The 17,937-nt window shown below is 39.0% G+C and overlaps 1 protein-coding gene across 9 annotated transcripts in view; it reads left to right on the top strand.

Annotated features, from left to right (window-relative positions):
- rapgef2b (Rap guanine nucleotide exchange factor 2b) overlaps positions 1 to 17,937 on the top strand; it is a 149,614-nt gene that overhangs the window by 28,323 nt on the left and 103,354 nt on the right. For all 9 annotated transcript variants that reach the window (XM_084719765.1, XM_084719763.1, XM_084719761.1 and 6 more), the window contains exons 2-3: positions 10,417 to 10,487; positions 15,237 to 15,293. In XM_084719765.1, coding sequence (XP_084575891.1) covers positions 10,417 to 10,487; positions 15,237 to 15,293 — 128 coding nt within the window. The remainder of the gene's footprint in view (positions 1 to 10,416; positions 10,488 to 15,236; positions 15,294 to 17,937) is intronic.

Here is a 17,937-nt window from a genome sequence, read left to right as displayed (position 1 = left end):
AAAACAGTCATTAGCTGCAGCCCAAGTATCTTTTAAGACTGGCAGAGTCCCCACAGATGCGTGGTCCTAATAGTAGACCCAGATGGCAGCTCCTCCACTTGGTATGCTATATGGTACCTTCCATAGGTTAGTGAGCAGCAGGGGGTGAGAGTCATGACTGAGATGGCCTCTTTAGGCCTCGTGTGTGTCTGTTGGTGTGGATAGTACTGAGACATTATCTAGCCAGTGTCATCTGAGGAATGCATGCCTCACCCCGGCCTGACACACAAGACGGCCCCTCTGCTGTCACGGTAACAGGATCTAAGAATACCGACACATCACTGAATGAGGGGTCATTGGCACAGGAAGGCAAACCTGAAAAAGGTCAAATCTTCAAAAGGGAATATTCTGGATCGTGACATGAATAAATGTATGAATCACATGAGGCTACATTTGTTAATATGTTGCAGTTTCCTTTAAAATTGAAGATTCATAGCCTTTAGTATCTCCTGTTTTTGCTGAATAATAAAGAAACTCCAAGGTCCACTGATTTTGCAAACATGAATTAACATTTGATGTCTTTAATCATGGTTATGTCAGCCTAATGAGCTGTTTTTTGCACCGCCGTATCCTCATTGTTTGATTCCAACCTTGAAGCGGCCGCAGTGAAGTTCAGAGGGTGAAGGTACGGAGTTAAAAGCTCACCCCGCAGTGACAAGTGAGCAATTGTTATAAAACTAGGTCGTCCTCGCTCCCAAGTCGCGGGGGATTAATTTGTGCTTTTCACAGCTATTTTCTGAAACAGAACGACAACAAATCCTCCCCGCGCAAAGTGCCGTGATTAGAACGGCCATTCCTTCTTTTGACTGCCAGGGATCAAGGTTGTAAGCATCTTAGACCGGGATGGTGTAATGAGCCGGCTGGTAGAAAGATGCAGCTTGTCTCTTGAGTGCAGACTCTTGCAAACTAAAAACACTGCAGTTTCAATGTGATGTTTAATTGCACTATTTTCAGTCTTTGGTCAAGATTATTCTGTTGTTTTCAGCACTTTATCAGCACTTCCCTGTTCGGCTGTGATGTTCTCATTTAGATACAAACCATGGAAAGTTTTTTTTTTAGCCCAGAAGGATCCAATATGTAGCTGATAATGGAAAGTGTTTGTCATATTTGAACCAACAAACGTCAGAGCACAGGCCTGCTCCTCTGACCGCCACCGTGGACAGAAGGAACAATCCCAATTTGCTAAATTCCTCAGTTTGCCAGTGAGATCTTACTCTGTGAAAACTCATCCAGACAAGTTCTCTACAAGTTGCCTGGCAGTGCCGACAGAAGTACATATGCCTCGCAGTAGGCAGCCGCCCTGTTTTCTCGCGCTCTCTCTGCCTTTCTGTTCATCTCTCTGCTGGCTTGATAAGAATAGCAGCAGAGCTGGCAGACATACCTTCTGGTTTTAACTGTACAGGGAGGAACATGATGAGCATTTTTCACTTCTTTTTATAGACTAGACGATTAATCCAAAAATGATTTATAGATAACAATAGTAGTTGTTCACTGTAGCCCTAGATAAACTGTGATTTTGATTTCTTCTACTATGTATTCTTGCCCTTGGTTTGACAAAACAAAGTCACAGAACTTGTGGTGGGAATGATTTTCTTAATTTTATATTTTACAATTAGGTTATTAATCAGAAAAATGAATGAATTAATATAATCACTAGTTGCAGACCTACAGACAACAGTTCTAACACATTTGCATTAAGCCAGGAGTGCACTGTATGAATTGAGCCTGTTTCTGAACTAGTTTTGGAGCCACATGACTCATTTTTACAGTTGGACCGAATGACAGCTTCATTAGGCTTTGTGGGACTGAGATCAGTTGCTCTCAAATGGCCAGTAAACTATGGGACGAATCTCTGACGTGTAAGAAATTTTGGTTGGCCGCTGTCAGGCTCTTGCACCATTGAAGCAGAGCCATAAGTAATTTTCTCTAGTTCAGCTCCTTTTTTTCCTCACCCCGCCTGCAAGAAGTGGCAACCAGAGCATCTGAAATTGCCATGGTGACACGATGCATCACGTGGATGGAAAGCATGGACAATGTAGCGGGCTTACCTCCAATGAGAAGCCATGCTGTCCACATCTTCCCAGCCACCTGTGAGTCCAAATACGCCAGATGATCAAGGTAGTACCAGTTAGCATTATCGCTATGAAAGAAACTTTAAAACAAATCTTTATTGACGATGGGCTGTTTGGCTCAGTGGCTGTTTTATTTTATATTTTACAGTGTGACTTGATGATGGCTTGACAATCTGACTGTAAACTGTAATCACATAAATTATGAGCTTTGGCTTTACAATGCAGACTATTTATTCATACAGTAGGAGTTGAAATCAAACAACAATCCTAAAATTATACAGTGTATGCCCAACTTTTTCATTTGATGAACTGCACAGAAGTAGGCTAAGAGACAAAACTGAACCAAGTGTGGGTGTGAGAAAAATAGAAGAGTAACTCTGTGAATGGAAAATGCTGTAGAGAAACGGCAAAATTCTCAAGTTAGAATCAAAGAAACCCTGATGGTGAGGAACCCATCGAGGGTGATGACAGTCAGAAGCATATCCTTTTGTGAGCAATGTTTTGCACTGCAGTGAAACACCAAAAGCATACTCACTGCACCTGAAATGTCTGCACAAAATGTAGTATGAAGCTATCAAGGCCACAAAATGTACCCGAATATTCCTTCCCTTAAACACACAGTGCATCAACAAACTGAAAAAGCTCATAGACACAAGGGTAGATAAGATGGGGAGGTGACATTTATATTAATTGAGAAAAATCTCTTTTTATCCAGCACTGGTTACCAAACAAAGCCTCCTTTGTTACTGATACAGATAAAAACACCTCTGCTTCTACCAGATTTTTCAGGTGAGAGTGCTTCGCAGCTCGACCAGAAAGTGACAAACACGTAATTGGCGTCAGCTGATAGTAGGATTTCCTCGATGGTAGTTAGATAAGCGCAAGGCTTGCACGCACGCACTCAGACGGCTGGAGATGCTAATGTTGTCAACAAAGGAGACAGAATCATTGATTTACTCTGCTGGCTGACTCAGTGAGGGCAGCGCATCACTGAAACAGCCATAATGTGTCTAGTTTTATGGGTTTACAACACTTAATCGGTCATTCCTAGACTATATAAAAACATAACCTCAGCACCTGCAGTTTGCTACAACACTCCCATGACACACATTATCTGATAAGTCCTTCTGCTGTGTGAGTCACTCTGCTAAAGATGGTGCTGATGCTCATTTCAATCCACAGTAGATTCATTTTCAATCAAGATATTAAAACAGCTGATTGTCGATTCAGACTAGACGTGCTGAAATATTGATAAATGTCATCATCCGTCAGAACCTGAGGCTGCTCAGGTCATGAGAAATGCCCTTCACCTCCCTACCTGAGACCCTTTTGTTTGTCTCTCCCACAGTGTGCCATTGTTTCTGAAAGGTTGCAGCCCCCTGTCTTTGATGTTTGTCTACAGCGGGTGATAGATGCATGCAGAGGTCCGCTATCTGCACTCAGCCAGAGCCAAATGAATAAATGGATTGACCATTTGTGGTGCAGTGAAAGGGCCTGACTAAAGGAAAGCCTCCTATCTGGCAAACAGACACTGTGGTGTTAAGAGATAAGAAAAGCAGAGACGTTTTCTAACTATAGTTTAGGGTGACCCAGGGCTGTTGGATTTATCGAAACAAATACCAAAATTACAGTATCGGCCATGTTAAATATATTAATTGATCAGAAGAAAATCAGTTGCCAACTATTTTGATTATCAATTAATCATTTAAGTCATTTTTTTGAGCAGTGCTGTGTGCAGGTTGTTAAAGGTGTAGTATGCTTACAAATATGCTAAAAAACAAAACAAAAAAACAATATATATCTTGTATCTGCAGAGACCCTGCAGCCCTCTGCCAGGATTTCCTTATTTTGTCATTATTTTGCTGCTCGGGATGTTTTACCAACCCAAAACATTGCTATTTGACATCCTGGGAATGAGATTAACCAATGAACTATCTTTCTAATGCGTTTACAAATAGCTCGGACAGATCCTACTGATTCTACCTTTACAGCTAGTGTTGCGTCCAAGTTTAAAATTCTGGTATCATGACAGCTCTGAATGAAGCATTTAGAAGACGTCACTTTACGCTCTGGAAAACTGTGAGCATTTTTCACAAGTTTAATCAGTACAAAAAATAATTGTTATTTGCAGCCTTTATTTTTAGTCGTTAATCAATTTTAGTCACTTATCAAGCAGAAATTCTAAGCATGCTTATTAAATGCAATGATTTGCTATTTTGAACCTATCAATCAATTAATTTAGAAATTAATGAAAATGATTATTTGAGGCACTATCTTTGGTTTACCTCTATTTCACCGTGTCACCATATATGTCAAAAACATATTGTGCAGCAGAACAGACAGCAGTCTTTCATGTGATTTCCCTGATCTGTGTCTTTTACACTGATGTCTGTCTTTTCAAGTGAAACTGTATTTGTTTTCACTGCGGCCTTAAGCTCTTTTGTATTCCTGTGAGCTCTCAATGAACACAATGCAGGGAAAACATCACAACTTCCTTGACCTGCCTCTGCCCACCGAATGCTTTGCCACTCAACAGGCTGGCACCGGGCCCGACACTGCACCCTCTCCCTCTGGGGCCTAACATAATGGCTGGATAATGGAGGATGTCTTGGTCGGGCTGTGTGTGTGTGTGTGTGTGTGTGTTTGGGCCCTGAGCAGGGAAGACAAGGCCTGCTATTGTTTAATTTGTATCCAGGAGAGGAAATGCCTCCACTCGTTTGGCTGCATTTCACTGCTACCATCTGTCTTACAAATGAAGGTGTAAAGAGATGACATATTGTGCTGCATCAAGGAAATAACTGGGGAAGTTTACAAAGAGGTCCGATTGACAGAATGTAAATGGTATGCAAGGAACGCCACGGGAAGGTTTTACACAAACAGCTTTGAAGTGTCCACAAGGTTTTATCAATAACAGCATCTTGGTATGTTTTCCCTTCAGTGGGGGCCACCTGTGTTCCTGGAAGGATCAGTTTGGAAAAGGAAGGAACACGGATTAGATGGTGTTTAATGGTGTAGTCTGGGAGTTTGAGGTACCCTCAAAAAGCCCAAAAGCCAGCAGTTAAAAAAAAAAAAACAAGCTTTTGTCATTATTCAGCACACACAATGAGCAGAATTTTGGCTGGATGCAGCCTTCATCAGCGTGGCCTAGTTTCAGCTACCCACTACTCATGGTCTGATTCCTCTTTCTCTTACATGAGAGACTCTTGGTTCTGCTTTCAGGCAAAGATGTGAATGAACATGAAGCAGGCATCACCCAAGTGATGTTGAAAGCTTAGATCAAACAAAAGATCCTCGTTTGATCTCTGTACTAAGAGGGAAAGTCCATGCAAGGTCTTTTATTTTTTATTTTTTTATTTTTTGTAATTGAAGCAAATGAATCGCATGAAAAAAAAAACACTGCAATCCTAATTGAAATTCTGAGGCGTTTGTCACGATTTGATGATTCTGTCAGTGTGCATTTTGTGGTGTTTGTGTTTGGCTCCGTGTAAAAGGAGAAACAGACAGAGAAAAAGAAAGAGAACGAGACCGGAAAATGTAGGGCCCATGCAGGGAGTGGAAAAGATAGGGTCCTTTACATTCTTTCCATACAGTCAATCTGAAATATTTGAGACTGCAGCCACAATTGATGGTTTTGCATATTTCTCCCTGTGAGGCGGCTTTTGAGTGGCGCTGTTTTATTCACAGTGATGTCACTGTGGAGGGGGGAAAAAGAAACCTGCAACACTGCCACCTAGTGGTGACCTTCTGTCTAGAATATTGGATACTTGGTGCCCAAGAAGGGAATCTCTACCTTCCACAATCAAAACTGATCCTTATGTCACTGGAAAGTGTTTCTAATGATACTCCACCTGTTCTGATGGTTATGACTTATGAGAATCTGTTTTCTTTTTAGCAGAGTAGTGAGTGACAGTTGGTACATTGTAAGACAGAGAAGGGGATGAGGACCTTTTGTGGTTAGGCTTGTGTTACAAACTGAAACTATTTTGATAATGAGTATTTTTTTTAAAGGAAAAAAATATAAACTCTCAGATTCCAGCTTATTTGTTGTGAATATTTTCAGGTGTTTTTACACCACTTAAAAATGAATATCTTTGGATTGCGGACATTAGAAGACATTCAGAAGATGTCATCATGAGCTTTGGGAATCACTAATGATATTTTCACCATTTTGTAGACCAAACTACTAATCAGTTAATCAAGAAAATAATCATCATATTTTTTGACAAATTAGTTGCAGCCCTAGTTTGTGTCTTAGGTCATAAATGAAAAGACTAACATTTTATGTATAACCTACATTGTATTTGTATGTATGCCTTTTTCAAACTTTACATTTTAGGTTTTTTAAGTGTTTGGGTGAAATTTGGTAAAACCAGGAGTGAGTTCAAAATAAATGAAATGCAGCTAGGTGAAGGAATGAATGATGTCACTGTTTTTTAAAGTTTGTCATTCCCAAAAACTTGTTTATTCTGGCCAGACCAAAAAAATATCTTCATATGTAAGAAGTTGAAAGCCATGCCTTTTGGCACCTTTGTTATACAAGTGATCATTAGACAATTAATTTTCTGTCTAATCTATTAACACAGTGGTTCCCAAAATTGTTCATGTCAGGAACCACTGTAATAGATAGATCCCCCAGTGTGATCTTGTCTAAAACAAACTTTCCTCTGGGTTTTTTTATTTTCTCTTTTTTCAGTTACGTTGATGATAAAAGTCTTCATAGTCAATCAGTGATCAAATTATACATACAGTCTACTATACAATCAGTCACAACAGCCAACCCCATTTCTCACCTTGTTGTTTCTCCCAACTTCCTGTTAACATGAAAAAAGTTAAAATATTCTGTTTCTTCTTGTGTCGGGGACCCCCTACAACCCACCTGTTAAAGTTAAATACTGAATATACTACACATAAACCTGGCTGGTTGCCTTCATATGCAGGTAATTGCTCACTGACTTATAGTTTGCATCCATTTCTTAATGCAAACAATGCAGGATTTTCCCAAAAACACAATGCATAAACTCATTCAAAGTCTTTGATATTTGAGTTCCTGTGAATGAGACTCAAATAATCAACTATCCTTCTGATGTATTTGCAAACAGCAATGGACAACTTTTACACATTCCAAGTTTAACTTTCTTTAAATGAATTGGACATTAATAATTTTGCAGTTCAGCAGAAATGTTGCCTCATTACTTGTCATTGTGTTGTGGCATTTACTGTAGCCCAATATCCAAAATGTAGTGAGTCAGTCAGTGCTGTAGTTCCTCGGTCACCCAGCAGGTGGCAGTATGTGTCTGAGCTCCTGTTCATGCTGCTCCACTGACCACAGACACTTTGAACATAAGGATTTTGTTAGAGAGGATATCACTGTGTGATGTAACAGGGCCAGGCGGCCCTGAGGACAATATGAGTTCCTTTCTGTGTCCGCTTCATAAAGGCCAAACCCAAATTATAAAAAAAGAAAAGAAAAAAGACTTCAGGGGACCAACACCCAGTCATGTTGTTACATAACACAGTCTGGACATGAATTCAAAGTCTGCAGGAATGTGTCACATATTTGTTGATGTTTAGATTTGCATGGTTATTTGTAACAGGTGGTGAGAACAGACTTTACTACGCTTTTTTTGAACTACTTAATGTGGTGTTTTTTCACTTGATTGTGTGTAATAGGAACCTCTGAATTTACCCTTTTGAATGCAATTGTCATACTGGGAGAACAGGCAGAGCTTTTTGGGTGTGTTTCCTTTGTGTGCTGCTTGTTTGCCAGTTGGTTGATAGAATGTTGTTTTTATCCAATGTCATGTGCAGCAGAGTTTCATGCATCCTTTACAGGGTTTGACAAAACATGTACTGTTAATAATAATCATAAGTAGCAATGTCAGACTTTGACTCGGTTAGCTTTTTAGTCAGACTCTCCAGTTTATATATTGCTGTTGTCTTGCATTGAATATTGTATCAGAAGTCATTGCCATTGTCCCTCCTGATGGCTGGTATTGTGTCCCCTCATACTTGCCATAGAGTCGTTGCCGAAACATAATTTTTGACATGAAGGAGACAAACATGGCTAGCTTAGCATTGTCAGTTTTATCTGTGCTTCCATCAAACGTTACAGAGTATGCAATGACAACTCTAGCATTGCGTAACTGATCATAAATGCCACTGGATGATTTGCTAGTCCGCTCTGCCACTGTGTTTGCCAATTATTTTCTGGACGTAGAATATTGCTTGTTACATACTGTAACATGCAATCCTTCAGAAACACAGACAGTACATTTTTTAATAGAGCTGTGTTTATACCTCTGTTGTACTCAGTTGAAAAGCAGTTTAAATAAGTATGAAACAGCTAGAAAAAATAATTAAATAACATAATTTTGCTGGCTGAGTTATATTTTTGACATCATTTCATAGGCTGGAGGGAGGAGAGTGTGCCAGAAACAAGTATTTTTTATGCAGTTGTTGGACTGAAAATAAGATTTTGCTGTGTTGCAGACCTCATTGTTTTATTGATTATTTTCTGTTATTTGAACCAACTTAAATTGACCATAAAGAATTTTAACACTGGTGTGTTTCTGGCTTTCTCTCCTACTGACAGACACGTCGGAACACTAAACTACAACAAACAAAGTGTTATTTAGCTTTTGTGGCCAAAATTTCATCAAATTTTCAATAAGCTTATGATTGCGTCCCTCAGAAACACAACCTAGAGACAGGGTGGTCATTGTGTGTGATTTCGTGTGTGTGTGTGTGTGTCTGATTGGGTCCTAACACAGAGTCTCTGTTGTCACTCCGCTCTGCTGTCGCCACATCTACCTCCAGTTGCCGCCAACAAAGGCATCCCAGTGGCTGCAACCAGCACCGCAACACACACACACGCACACACACACACACACAAACACACACACAGCGTCAGTGCCCCTGTGTGTACCAATAGACAGTGGAGTAGCTGTGCTGACTGCCAGCTCTCAGAGAGGGCCACTTTGTTTCACCTCTGTCTTGGATTCACGCCAAACAATCCGAGAGTCGCTCACTGGGTCACTTGATGAAGTAATTGAATGGGGAGTTTATAGTTGTGCAGTGTACTTCCTTTATTTTTTTTTCTCTGCGAGGTGCTTTATTGCTTTCTATTCCAGCGCTCAGCCACACAAATCAATGTCGCTGTCCTTGTAAAAGGTTTTCTGTCGTATGAGTAGCCAGTTTGTCCACTGACTGCAGGATGAATAATCAGTATTTTAAGCATCAGTGCGACTACATAATCGTTTCTCGGCCTTGTTTGAGTGTTTTTCTTGTCACTTCTTGCTCACTGGGAGTGAGTAGGAGTGTTGAAACTAGGCCTGATTATTGTGGCCAAAAGAATTCACAATAGCAGTATTATGGCAATATATACTGAGAAATTTTAAAAGAAAAATTGATAATGCTATCATTAAAAACCAAACCTCTGCTTATTGTGCATTTTGTCCTTTATTTGGCAAGTGAATTACACTCAAAATACAGGTATGGGGAGGTGGAGAAAGAGTCTGTAACAAAAGTGTACAAAAATGCACATGGCACACACACTCCATCAACTAAGCTGCCAGGCCACAGAAACAGCTGCATATTTACACATCCAAAATATCTGAATCTTGAGCCAGTAAAGGACCAGCAACAGTGCTGCCATTAATGATCATTCTCATTATCGATTTATCAGCTGATCATTTTCTTGATTAATTGATGAGTTGTTTGGAGCATAAAATGTCAGAAAATCATGAGAAACATTAATTGATGTTTCCCAAAATGACATCCTCAAATGTACTGTTCTGTCTAAAACCCAAAGACAGAGGACTAAAGAAACTGGAAGCTGAAATCAGAAAAAATTAAAAAATGACCCTAAAGGAATAATCAATTATCAGCATCGTTGGCAACTGATTTTCTAGTTGACCACTAATCAATTTATTGATTAATTGTTGTAGCTCTACTCAATTATGTTCACCAGAGAATTGATCAGTTTGTCTTTCTGCCATTTGGTGTTGAGCAGGTAGTGTACAGTGGCTCTGTCAGTCTGTTCAGTGAAAACAGCTGTCTGCTGCAGCTGGACAGATGTTGATGATGGTGGTTACAGTGAATGAAAATAGTTACAGCAACAATTGTGGGCCGTAAAATCAGAACAAGCTGAAAGACGCTGTAAAGAACTAAGAGAAATGTGAATTTCAGTGATATTTCTCTGTGTGGTCGTTTCATTCATTGTTCATTTAAAATAATTGACTGTAGTATATTTAAAGCTCTAGCTCTAAGCTCCTGTGTCTAACCACACCTTTCCTTTGTTCCTCAGGACCTGGAGATTGTCTACTCTTATCTCCACGGGATGGAGGCCTTGTCCAACCTGCGAGAGCACCAGTTGAGGTCAGTGTTTGCACACATTCCTGTTACTTAATTAACATAACTTAGAGCTTGATATTCCAATCACATGAATTTAAAATGCTAATTAAAACACAGTGACAACTCCTCAGTGTCTGCTGCTCCACAGCAGTTGTAGTGAGGGGTGGAAAATTAACAGTGAGCCAGTGAAATGCTGGAGAAACTGCTCATTTTACTCTCTAAAAAGCAAATTACAGTGACTGAATTTTGTGAATTTAATGTGACTGGCACATATAAAATGACTTTTTTCCTGACTGTTCTAAAACATTTAAAACAGAGTATTTTAAATATGATTGATGTCAGTTTTTTGTACTCATCAAGTTCATATTTTATCTATATAAAGGGGTCAGATCTGTTGGTTCTTGTAGATGTGTACACATCAACATGATATGAAATGTAACAAGCTACAACTCTCCTGAAAGAAGAATTTAATTTCACGTTCAAATCTTTAAGCCATGAGTAGTTCACTGACACGTGTGTGGTTTTGGTCACATTGCCCTCTGAATTCTCCGAAAGTTGTTGAGAGCAGGGTTTCTTTTCTAATTCTTGGATTGGCATAATGGTATTAACAGAGAGGTTTTAATTTTGTCTGGAATTAGTCAAAGAGCTCTATTGTTATATCAGGGAACTTGACATGTGAAGAAATTGACACATGCCCTCAGACTAAATCCTGTTAAAGGGGAACACCACCAAATTTACACATTCAAGTATGTTTAAAGATATTGGGAAGTACTCCTGCATGTGCAAACGTTTTATAAAGAATTAATGAAATTGTCTCAAGTGATGTTACTTGGCTTGAAGCTATATTAGCTGCTATTAACGTGACACACCTGAAACCCTGACAGAACTGTCGGCAGTTGAGCTGCATTGTGGGTAAAGTAATCACCAGGTTGTGACAAGGACAAAGAATGCATGTGGGGAAAAAGACGATGTCTTTGTTTCTACTGTGATGATCTTGATACTTAAAAAAAAAAAAACTAATGGAGTACTTTTTTGCTGTGGTGGAAAGTAACTAAGTACATTTACTCAAGTACTGTGCTTAAGTGCAATATTCAGGTATTTGTATTTTGTATATTTCCATTTCTGGTACATTATACTTCTACTCCTCCAAGTTTCAGAGGCAAATAATGTAGTTCTTACTCCACTACAATTATTTGGTAACTTACTTTCTTACATTACTAGTTACTTTTCCTATTCAGCTGCAAAAATAATCTATAAATATATTATGATAGTATTATAGCAATAAAACTTTACTGATGTCCTTTGGGTCCAACCAGTGCTGCATTTTGGGGTCCAATATCAACATTAGTGAGTAAAAAAAAAATCAAATATTGAAAATATTGCAGTGATTCCTCAAATATGTTTATCAAACACTTGTGCACGCTTCCACTGTTATTTTTAATAACACTAAATAAATATAAATAAAAAAACACAAATAAACAAAATAATGTGCCTGATATATCTCTCTGGCTCCCAACAGTATATAAAGTGTAAAATACATATAAAATGGGACATTTTGCATCATTAGTACTTTTACTTTGGGCACTTTATTTTGATTATTTTGATGCTAATACTTTCGTACAAATAAAGTAATAAATGAATTTCAGTGTTTACTTAAGTAAAAGTAGAGTATTTCTACACTGTGGTACTGTAACTTTTACTGTGTAAAGGCTCAGTCCTTCTTCCACCCCTGCTCTTTTGAGACTACACATGAACATGCCACTCTGTTCTCCATACATGATTCTGCCTTTTGCTTTCCCGTCACCACGTTAGTTTTCTAGTCGTTTCTATCAGGCATACACTCTCCAAACACTGCATGTCAGAAGTCTGTTCCCAGCATGCCTTGTGTGCATACATGTGGATTATACTGGCGACGGAACAATGTAGCAGTACATGACCCGTGAGCTGGAACATTCCACTGTGTGACCCCTCGGAGGCCCCCCACCCCACAGTAACCCCTCTCCCTCCTCTTCCCTGTTTGGATCCTGAGGAATGTCCCCGTGGTCCCACAGACCAAACCACCACTCCTGCCAACTTTGGTTTTCTTACTTAACAAAAAAAAAACACTCCCAGCCAGCCAGACATCCCACTAACTATGGGATTATGTTATAGTTCTTTTCATTTCATCTGGGAGGAATGTGTTGTTTTTCCTCTGTAGTTCTTTTTCACAGCGACTTGTTTTTTAGAGCCAGGATTGTTTTTCACGGTTGTTGTGCAATGGGGGCCGCAACACGCCGGCCGCCCCCAGCTATTTTTGAAGCCTTTTGTGTTTTGATCAGCTACTGTTTACTATAGTTGCCTGTCTGTAATGTTCATGCACACTTCTTCTCTGGAGGCGTCTTGGGGAAAGCCTGATGTGGATGACTTTTTCACACTTTTTTTTTTTTTTTCAAAACATAAAGAAAAAACAGGTTTGATTTCAAAATCAGAGATCTGTGATTTGAAAAATGTGGGCCATTATTTAAACTTGCAAAAAGACTTAAAGTTATGTCAAATGTAGAGTTAAATCCTGGTTGAATGATGATAATACTTTCAAATTATTTTTTTATACTTCATGTTTAACACCATTAAACAAAGGAAAACAGAACAGCATTTCGCTAATGGGAGCAGTGGGAGCACAAAGTGAGTCTGTGCCTAATTAAGGAAGAGAGACTCATTCAATTGTCTAAACCGTTGCTCTGTAAATATGCACATAACCTGGATAAATGACACTTGTTTTGGGAGCAGAAGCATAAACCGTTTCATGACTCGAAGGTTAATTGTTCAAATCCCAAAACGAACTTTAAATCTCTCATGGTGCAGTTAATGAGTAACTGTCCTCCATCCTTTCCATGCTGCCATCACCAGCAAACAATGAAACTGATACTGACTAAATAATAGATTAAAAATAAATGATCTGCCAAAAAAAAGCAATAGAACAAAAGGAAAAGTGATAATATGGCAACATTTTAAATTCAAGAGATGGCAGTGTAATATTACTTAAAATAAAAGTCAGATTAGCAAGAAAAGTCTTGCATTATATTATTTTTATTATTATTAAAAATGATACAGTTAAAGAGGAGGGTAGTATAAAAACATAAAGCAGCCACATCAGATCTAAACATCTAAAAGAAAGGCAGTGGAAGATCCAAGACTTCTAGTAGGAACATGAGAACAGTATTTTTGTCACATGTTATCCTATATTTGCCCATAAAATAGTTAAAAATAGATTGCAGGATAAGCAAAAAATATGTATCTAAAACTTCAGCAGTAAATTGGTGGTTGCCCTTTGCAGTTGGTTCAAAGGGTTCTTTGTACCAAAGTGAAATAATCACCAGGAAAAATCAGCTGTAAACGAGGCAGAAAAAGGGACTTCCCTCCTGACAGTATCTTCAATAGACCACAACACAATGCAGCCACAAGACTCTCATGCTCCACTGTCAATGTGAAGTCGCTGTGAGGAGTTTTTGAAGTCCAGTCCTGAAGGTAGCATCGCCATCGTTCCCTCGACAAAATGCCAGTGGGATTTTTCCACTGGATTTTGGATTACTGTAGAAAATAAATGCAATCGGCAGAAGTGAAAAGCTTATATTAGGCTATGAATTAACTACTCCACGGTCACATGATTTAAACATCACCACCGCTAAGTGACTAGTGTTTGGTGTGATGATGTTCAAACTTGTGTTGACCACAGACATTTCAGGCATCAAACCAAAGACTCATTCAAATAATCCATTGACTTAGAGATGAGGCAACTGGAGGTGCAAAGATGCTAACTGATTCCTGCATTCATCATATGTTACAACCTGCATGAGATGATAACACTTCAGAGCCATTTATATGTCCATACAATACAACCATTTCTAATTATTATCAGCAACACATTCACTACCAGTCACTGAGAGTGTCTGAAAGTCATTTTGGGAAATGTAGGAAATCACCAGCTATGGGTTTTCCCAAAGATAAATCAGTTGATCTTTGAATATTTTATCTGAAAATAACTTGTAAATCACAAGTAGATTTTTACACTGTTGTATACAGGTTTGAAATTTTGCTCTCATAGGATTTACTGTTTGAAGCTAGGACTTTTTGATAATTTTGAAAAAATATCTAATTGCAATTATTTTGACTGATATTGCAATTGCAATATTGGGGTAATGATCATTTTTACATCATTATTCTTTTGGTTGCAGGAATCTGTACCAAATGAAGTCTGTAGAATCTGATTTGTAGGACATGAAATCTCTGCCTCACAACATTCATTAATTTAAAACTTTTATTGACAGACATTTTGCCTTTAACAAGTATTGCACGTCCTGCAATTTGAAAATTGCAGAAAGCTATATTGTGATTTTAACATTTTGATTAATTGTGCAGCCTGCAACTAACAATAATTTTCATGATCGATTAACCTGTGGATTATTTTCAGGATTCATGGTTTGCTCTATAAAATGTCAAAAACTTGTAAATGCAATGAAATGCAAACACAAGTCCAGAGTGATGTCTCCAGATTGCTTCTTTTTTCCCACCAGCAGTCAAAAACCTGAAGACCCTTCACTCACTATCATAAATGACAAAGAAAAACTTAACAATTAAGAAGCTGGAACCAGCAAATGTTTGACATTTTATTTAAAAGTGACTGAAAACAGTGTTGAAAATAGTGTTTTTTCTGTTTATTAAAATTGCTTACCAACCATTTCTTTGTTTTGTTTACTGACTGCCGCTCTCCCCTCCCTCTTCTCTCTGTCCCTGCAGGATAATGTGTGAGACGGTGCGTTATGAGAGACACGAGGCCAATGAAGTGCTATACTAGTAAGTACCACCATGCCTGGAAGTGCATGGGTATGGACACCTGAACTGTAAATGGATATTGATGATATTTGCTCAAATACATCTCTATCGGTGTATGAACACATGAAAAACAACAGCGGCAGCCAGTGTAACAGTATTTCAATTCGGTGTGATCAAAACACTCTCTGGCCTGGGCCGTTACTCAGAGTTATTGATGAGCTGAGCATGCCGGGTCCACACCAGAGCGACCTGGGTGACTTAAATGAAAACTAATGTCCATAAGGCACAGAAGCAGTCAGACGATGCTTTTATGAAGGTGTGTGAGTTTCAGTGTCACACCAAAACCACTCCACAGCACCACTCAAGACCACCTAGAAGGGATTTCCAGTCTAAATTCAGCTTGATTCAATAATAAGTCAGTGTGCACTGAATTGACAAAGAAGAACTGTTGCTATAATGGCTCCTAAAAGCATTTTCTTCGATTGGGGGAGAAAGCTAGCTAGTCACTTGTGGTAATACTTATATATGTCCCCCTTTCAGCTGGGTGCTGTGGAGGGTTAATATGATCGTAAAGCTGTATTGACAGCTTCCTGACAGCTTCTGAGTGTGTTTGGACCCATTTTTAAAGGCTGCCACAACTGTGATAAGTAGGGAAAAGACAGTGTTTGACTACTGTCACATGTTGACGTCCTCCGAACACCCATGGCGAGAATTAAGACAGTTAATTAACTCTATCAGCCTCTCGAGGGGCTAGAGAGGGAGCTTTGTCCCTTCTCTGCCTCCTGATCCCCTGTGTAGGTTTGTGTGTGTGTGTGTGCGTGGGTCTGTGTGTGGGTCTACGTGTGTGTGTGTGTGTGTGTGTGCGTGGGTCTGTGTGTGTGTTGGGGGATGATGGGGAAGAGTCAACACCTCATTAGAAGCCCACTCGGCGGTGTGGGAGCTGATTAAACAAAAGGAATGCAGATTAAGCGGTGGTCGCATAATAGACTCTAGTTGCAGCAAGATTCCCTCAGGTCCCCCATACCAGTCTGTACACACACACACACACACACACACACACACACACACACACACAAAGCCTAGCCTATAGTTAAGAAGTTGAATTTGTATTTTTAGTAGCTCTGTTAATAAAAGAGCATTCTTTTGCAAAGTTATGACATGAACCTGCCCAGGAACAGTCATGTAATGGGTGTTAGTGAAGTTAAAACACCACCTTTCTGTCACCTGTAACCCCCTATAATCACTAATTTTTAATAGAAATACATCATAAACAATCATAAACAAACAAGAGTGTGCTGCTGACCTTTATTTCACTCAAATTCAACTTGGATCCTTTTCATATTAGTTGTTTCCATTTTCATTGTTAATATTGATTAAAAACAAAAATGTAGGGTGCACCGGTTGAATTTTTCTTAGCCTCTGAAGGGGTGCATACCAGAAAAAGTGAACCACCAGGTGGGGCTTTGGCACAAATGTGTTCCTTTTGATGAGTTGCCAAAGAGAAACCAGATGAGATGGAGATGAAACTCAATTGAATGATATCCACGTGTAAACATAATTTAATTTACTTCCCAAATTGGGAGAGATGGAACAAGAGAGATAGAGCACATGCAAATGAGAGAGAGGGAGTGTGTGTTAATGAACAGAAGGAGTAACTAAAGTATTGATTTTATTTGGAGATTGGTAATGATATAATGTGATTTTATGTAAGTATCAGGTTGATCTGTGAAGACTAACATCTGCTACCAGTGACAAGGACAGATCAACCTGTGACAGCTGTCTACATGAATGGGTCCAATGTGGGTTGAACATGAGTTCAACAGACCTACATTATTATGTGTGCGTCTTATATAAAGTAAAAAGGTTATATGATTAGAGGAGAGTAAAACTGTCAGTACTTTACTAACTTTACCTCCAGGCTAAAGCATCAAAACACAGCAGGTTATTGCCTTTTTGGTTCATTTGATTTCCTTGAGTTCTTAGGATTAGTTTCAAGTTGTGTCTTTGTGCAGCTGTTTGTTTGCATGCTTTTCTGTATATGTGTACACATGTTGGTGTGCATGCATGTGTGAACCTATAAAAGTCTGTTGGGGCTCTCTCTGATAAGAGCCGGGTGTGAAACAGCAGAAGATTAGATTGACTCTCCTCCTCTGCAAGATCTTAATCAAGCTTCTCTTGTGAAAAATACAAGCATTTAACAGCCTGTCTTCATTTCCTGCTCTGTTTATAACAACGGCAATAATCTTCTGGGGAACGAGCGCTTTAAAAGTCAATGGGGGAATTTAATTGTGATAGTATCTCTATTAAGTTGTAAAAATTGTATGGCCTGAGCATTGAGACATATCTCAGACGGCTGTAAAGATAGTTCATTTCCTTAAAGGAAAATGCCGCCTTCAAATGAAAGGTGCTGTTAGCAAAGCTACAGTGACTTTTGTTAGAAGAAAATTTATGATAAACACCAGGTTTTTGATTTGAGTTATCATAAATGGCAGATCACAATCTTTAACTTAACATTTAAAAGCACATTTGCATTTTCCATAGTACAACTACAGTGTTGGGCTGAATTGTGCCATACACTTAATGCTGGGAGTGAAGCGAGAAATGTGATTCTATAACACAAGCTATACACTGTATAACAGATATGATACATTTTCTGGAAATTGAA

The sequence above is a fragment of the Lutjanus erythropterus genome, chromosome 5 (genome assembly GCF_056507025.1).
Source record: "Lutjanus erythropterus isolate fLutEry1 chromosome 5, fLutEry1.hap2, whole genome shotgun sequence".
Classification (NCBI taxonomy): Eukaryota; Metazoa; Chordata; class Actinopteri; order Lutjaniformes; family Lutjanidae; genus Lutjanus; species Lutjanus erythropterus.
The sequence above is the reverse complement of the archived record's forward strand: the minus strand, read 5'-3'. Positions and strand labels throughout refer to the sequence as shown.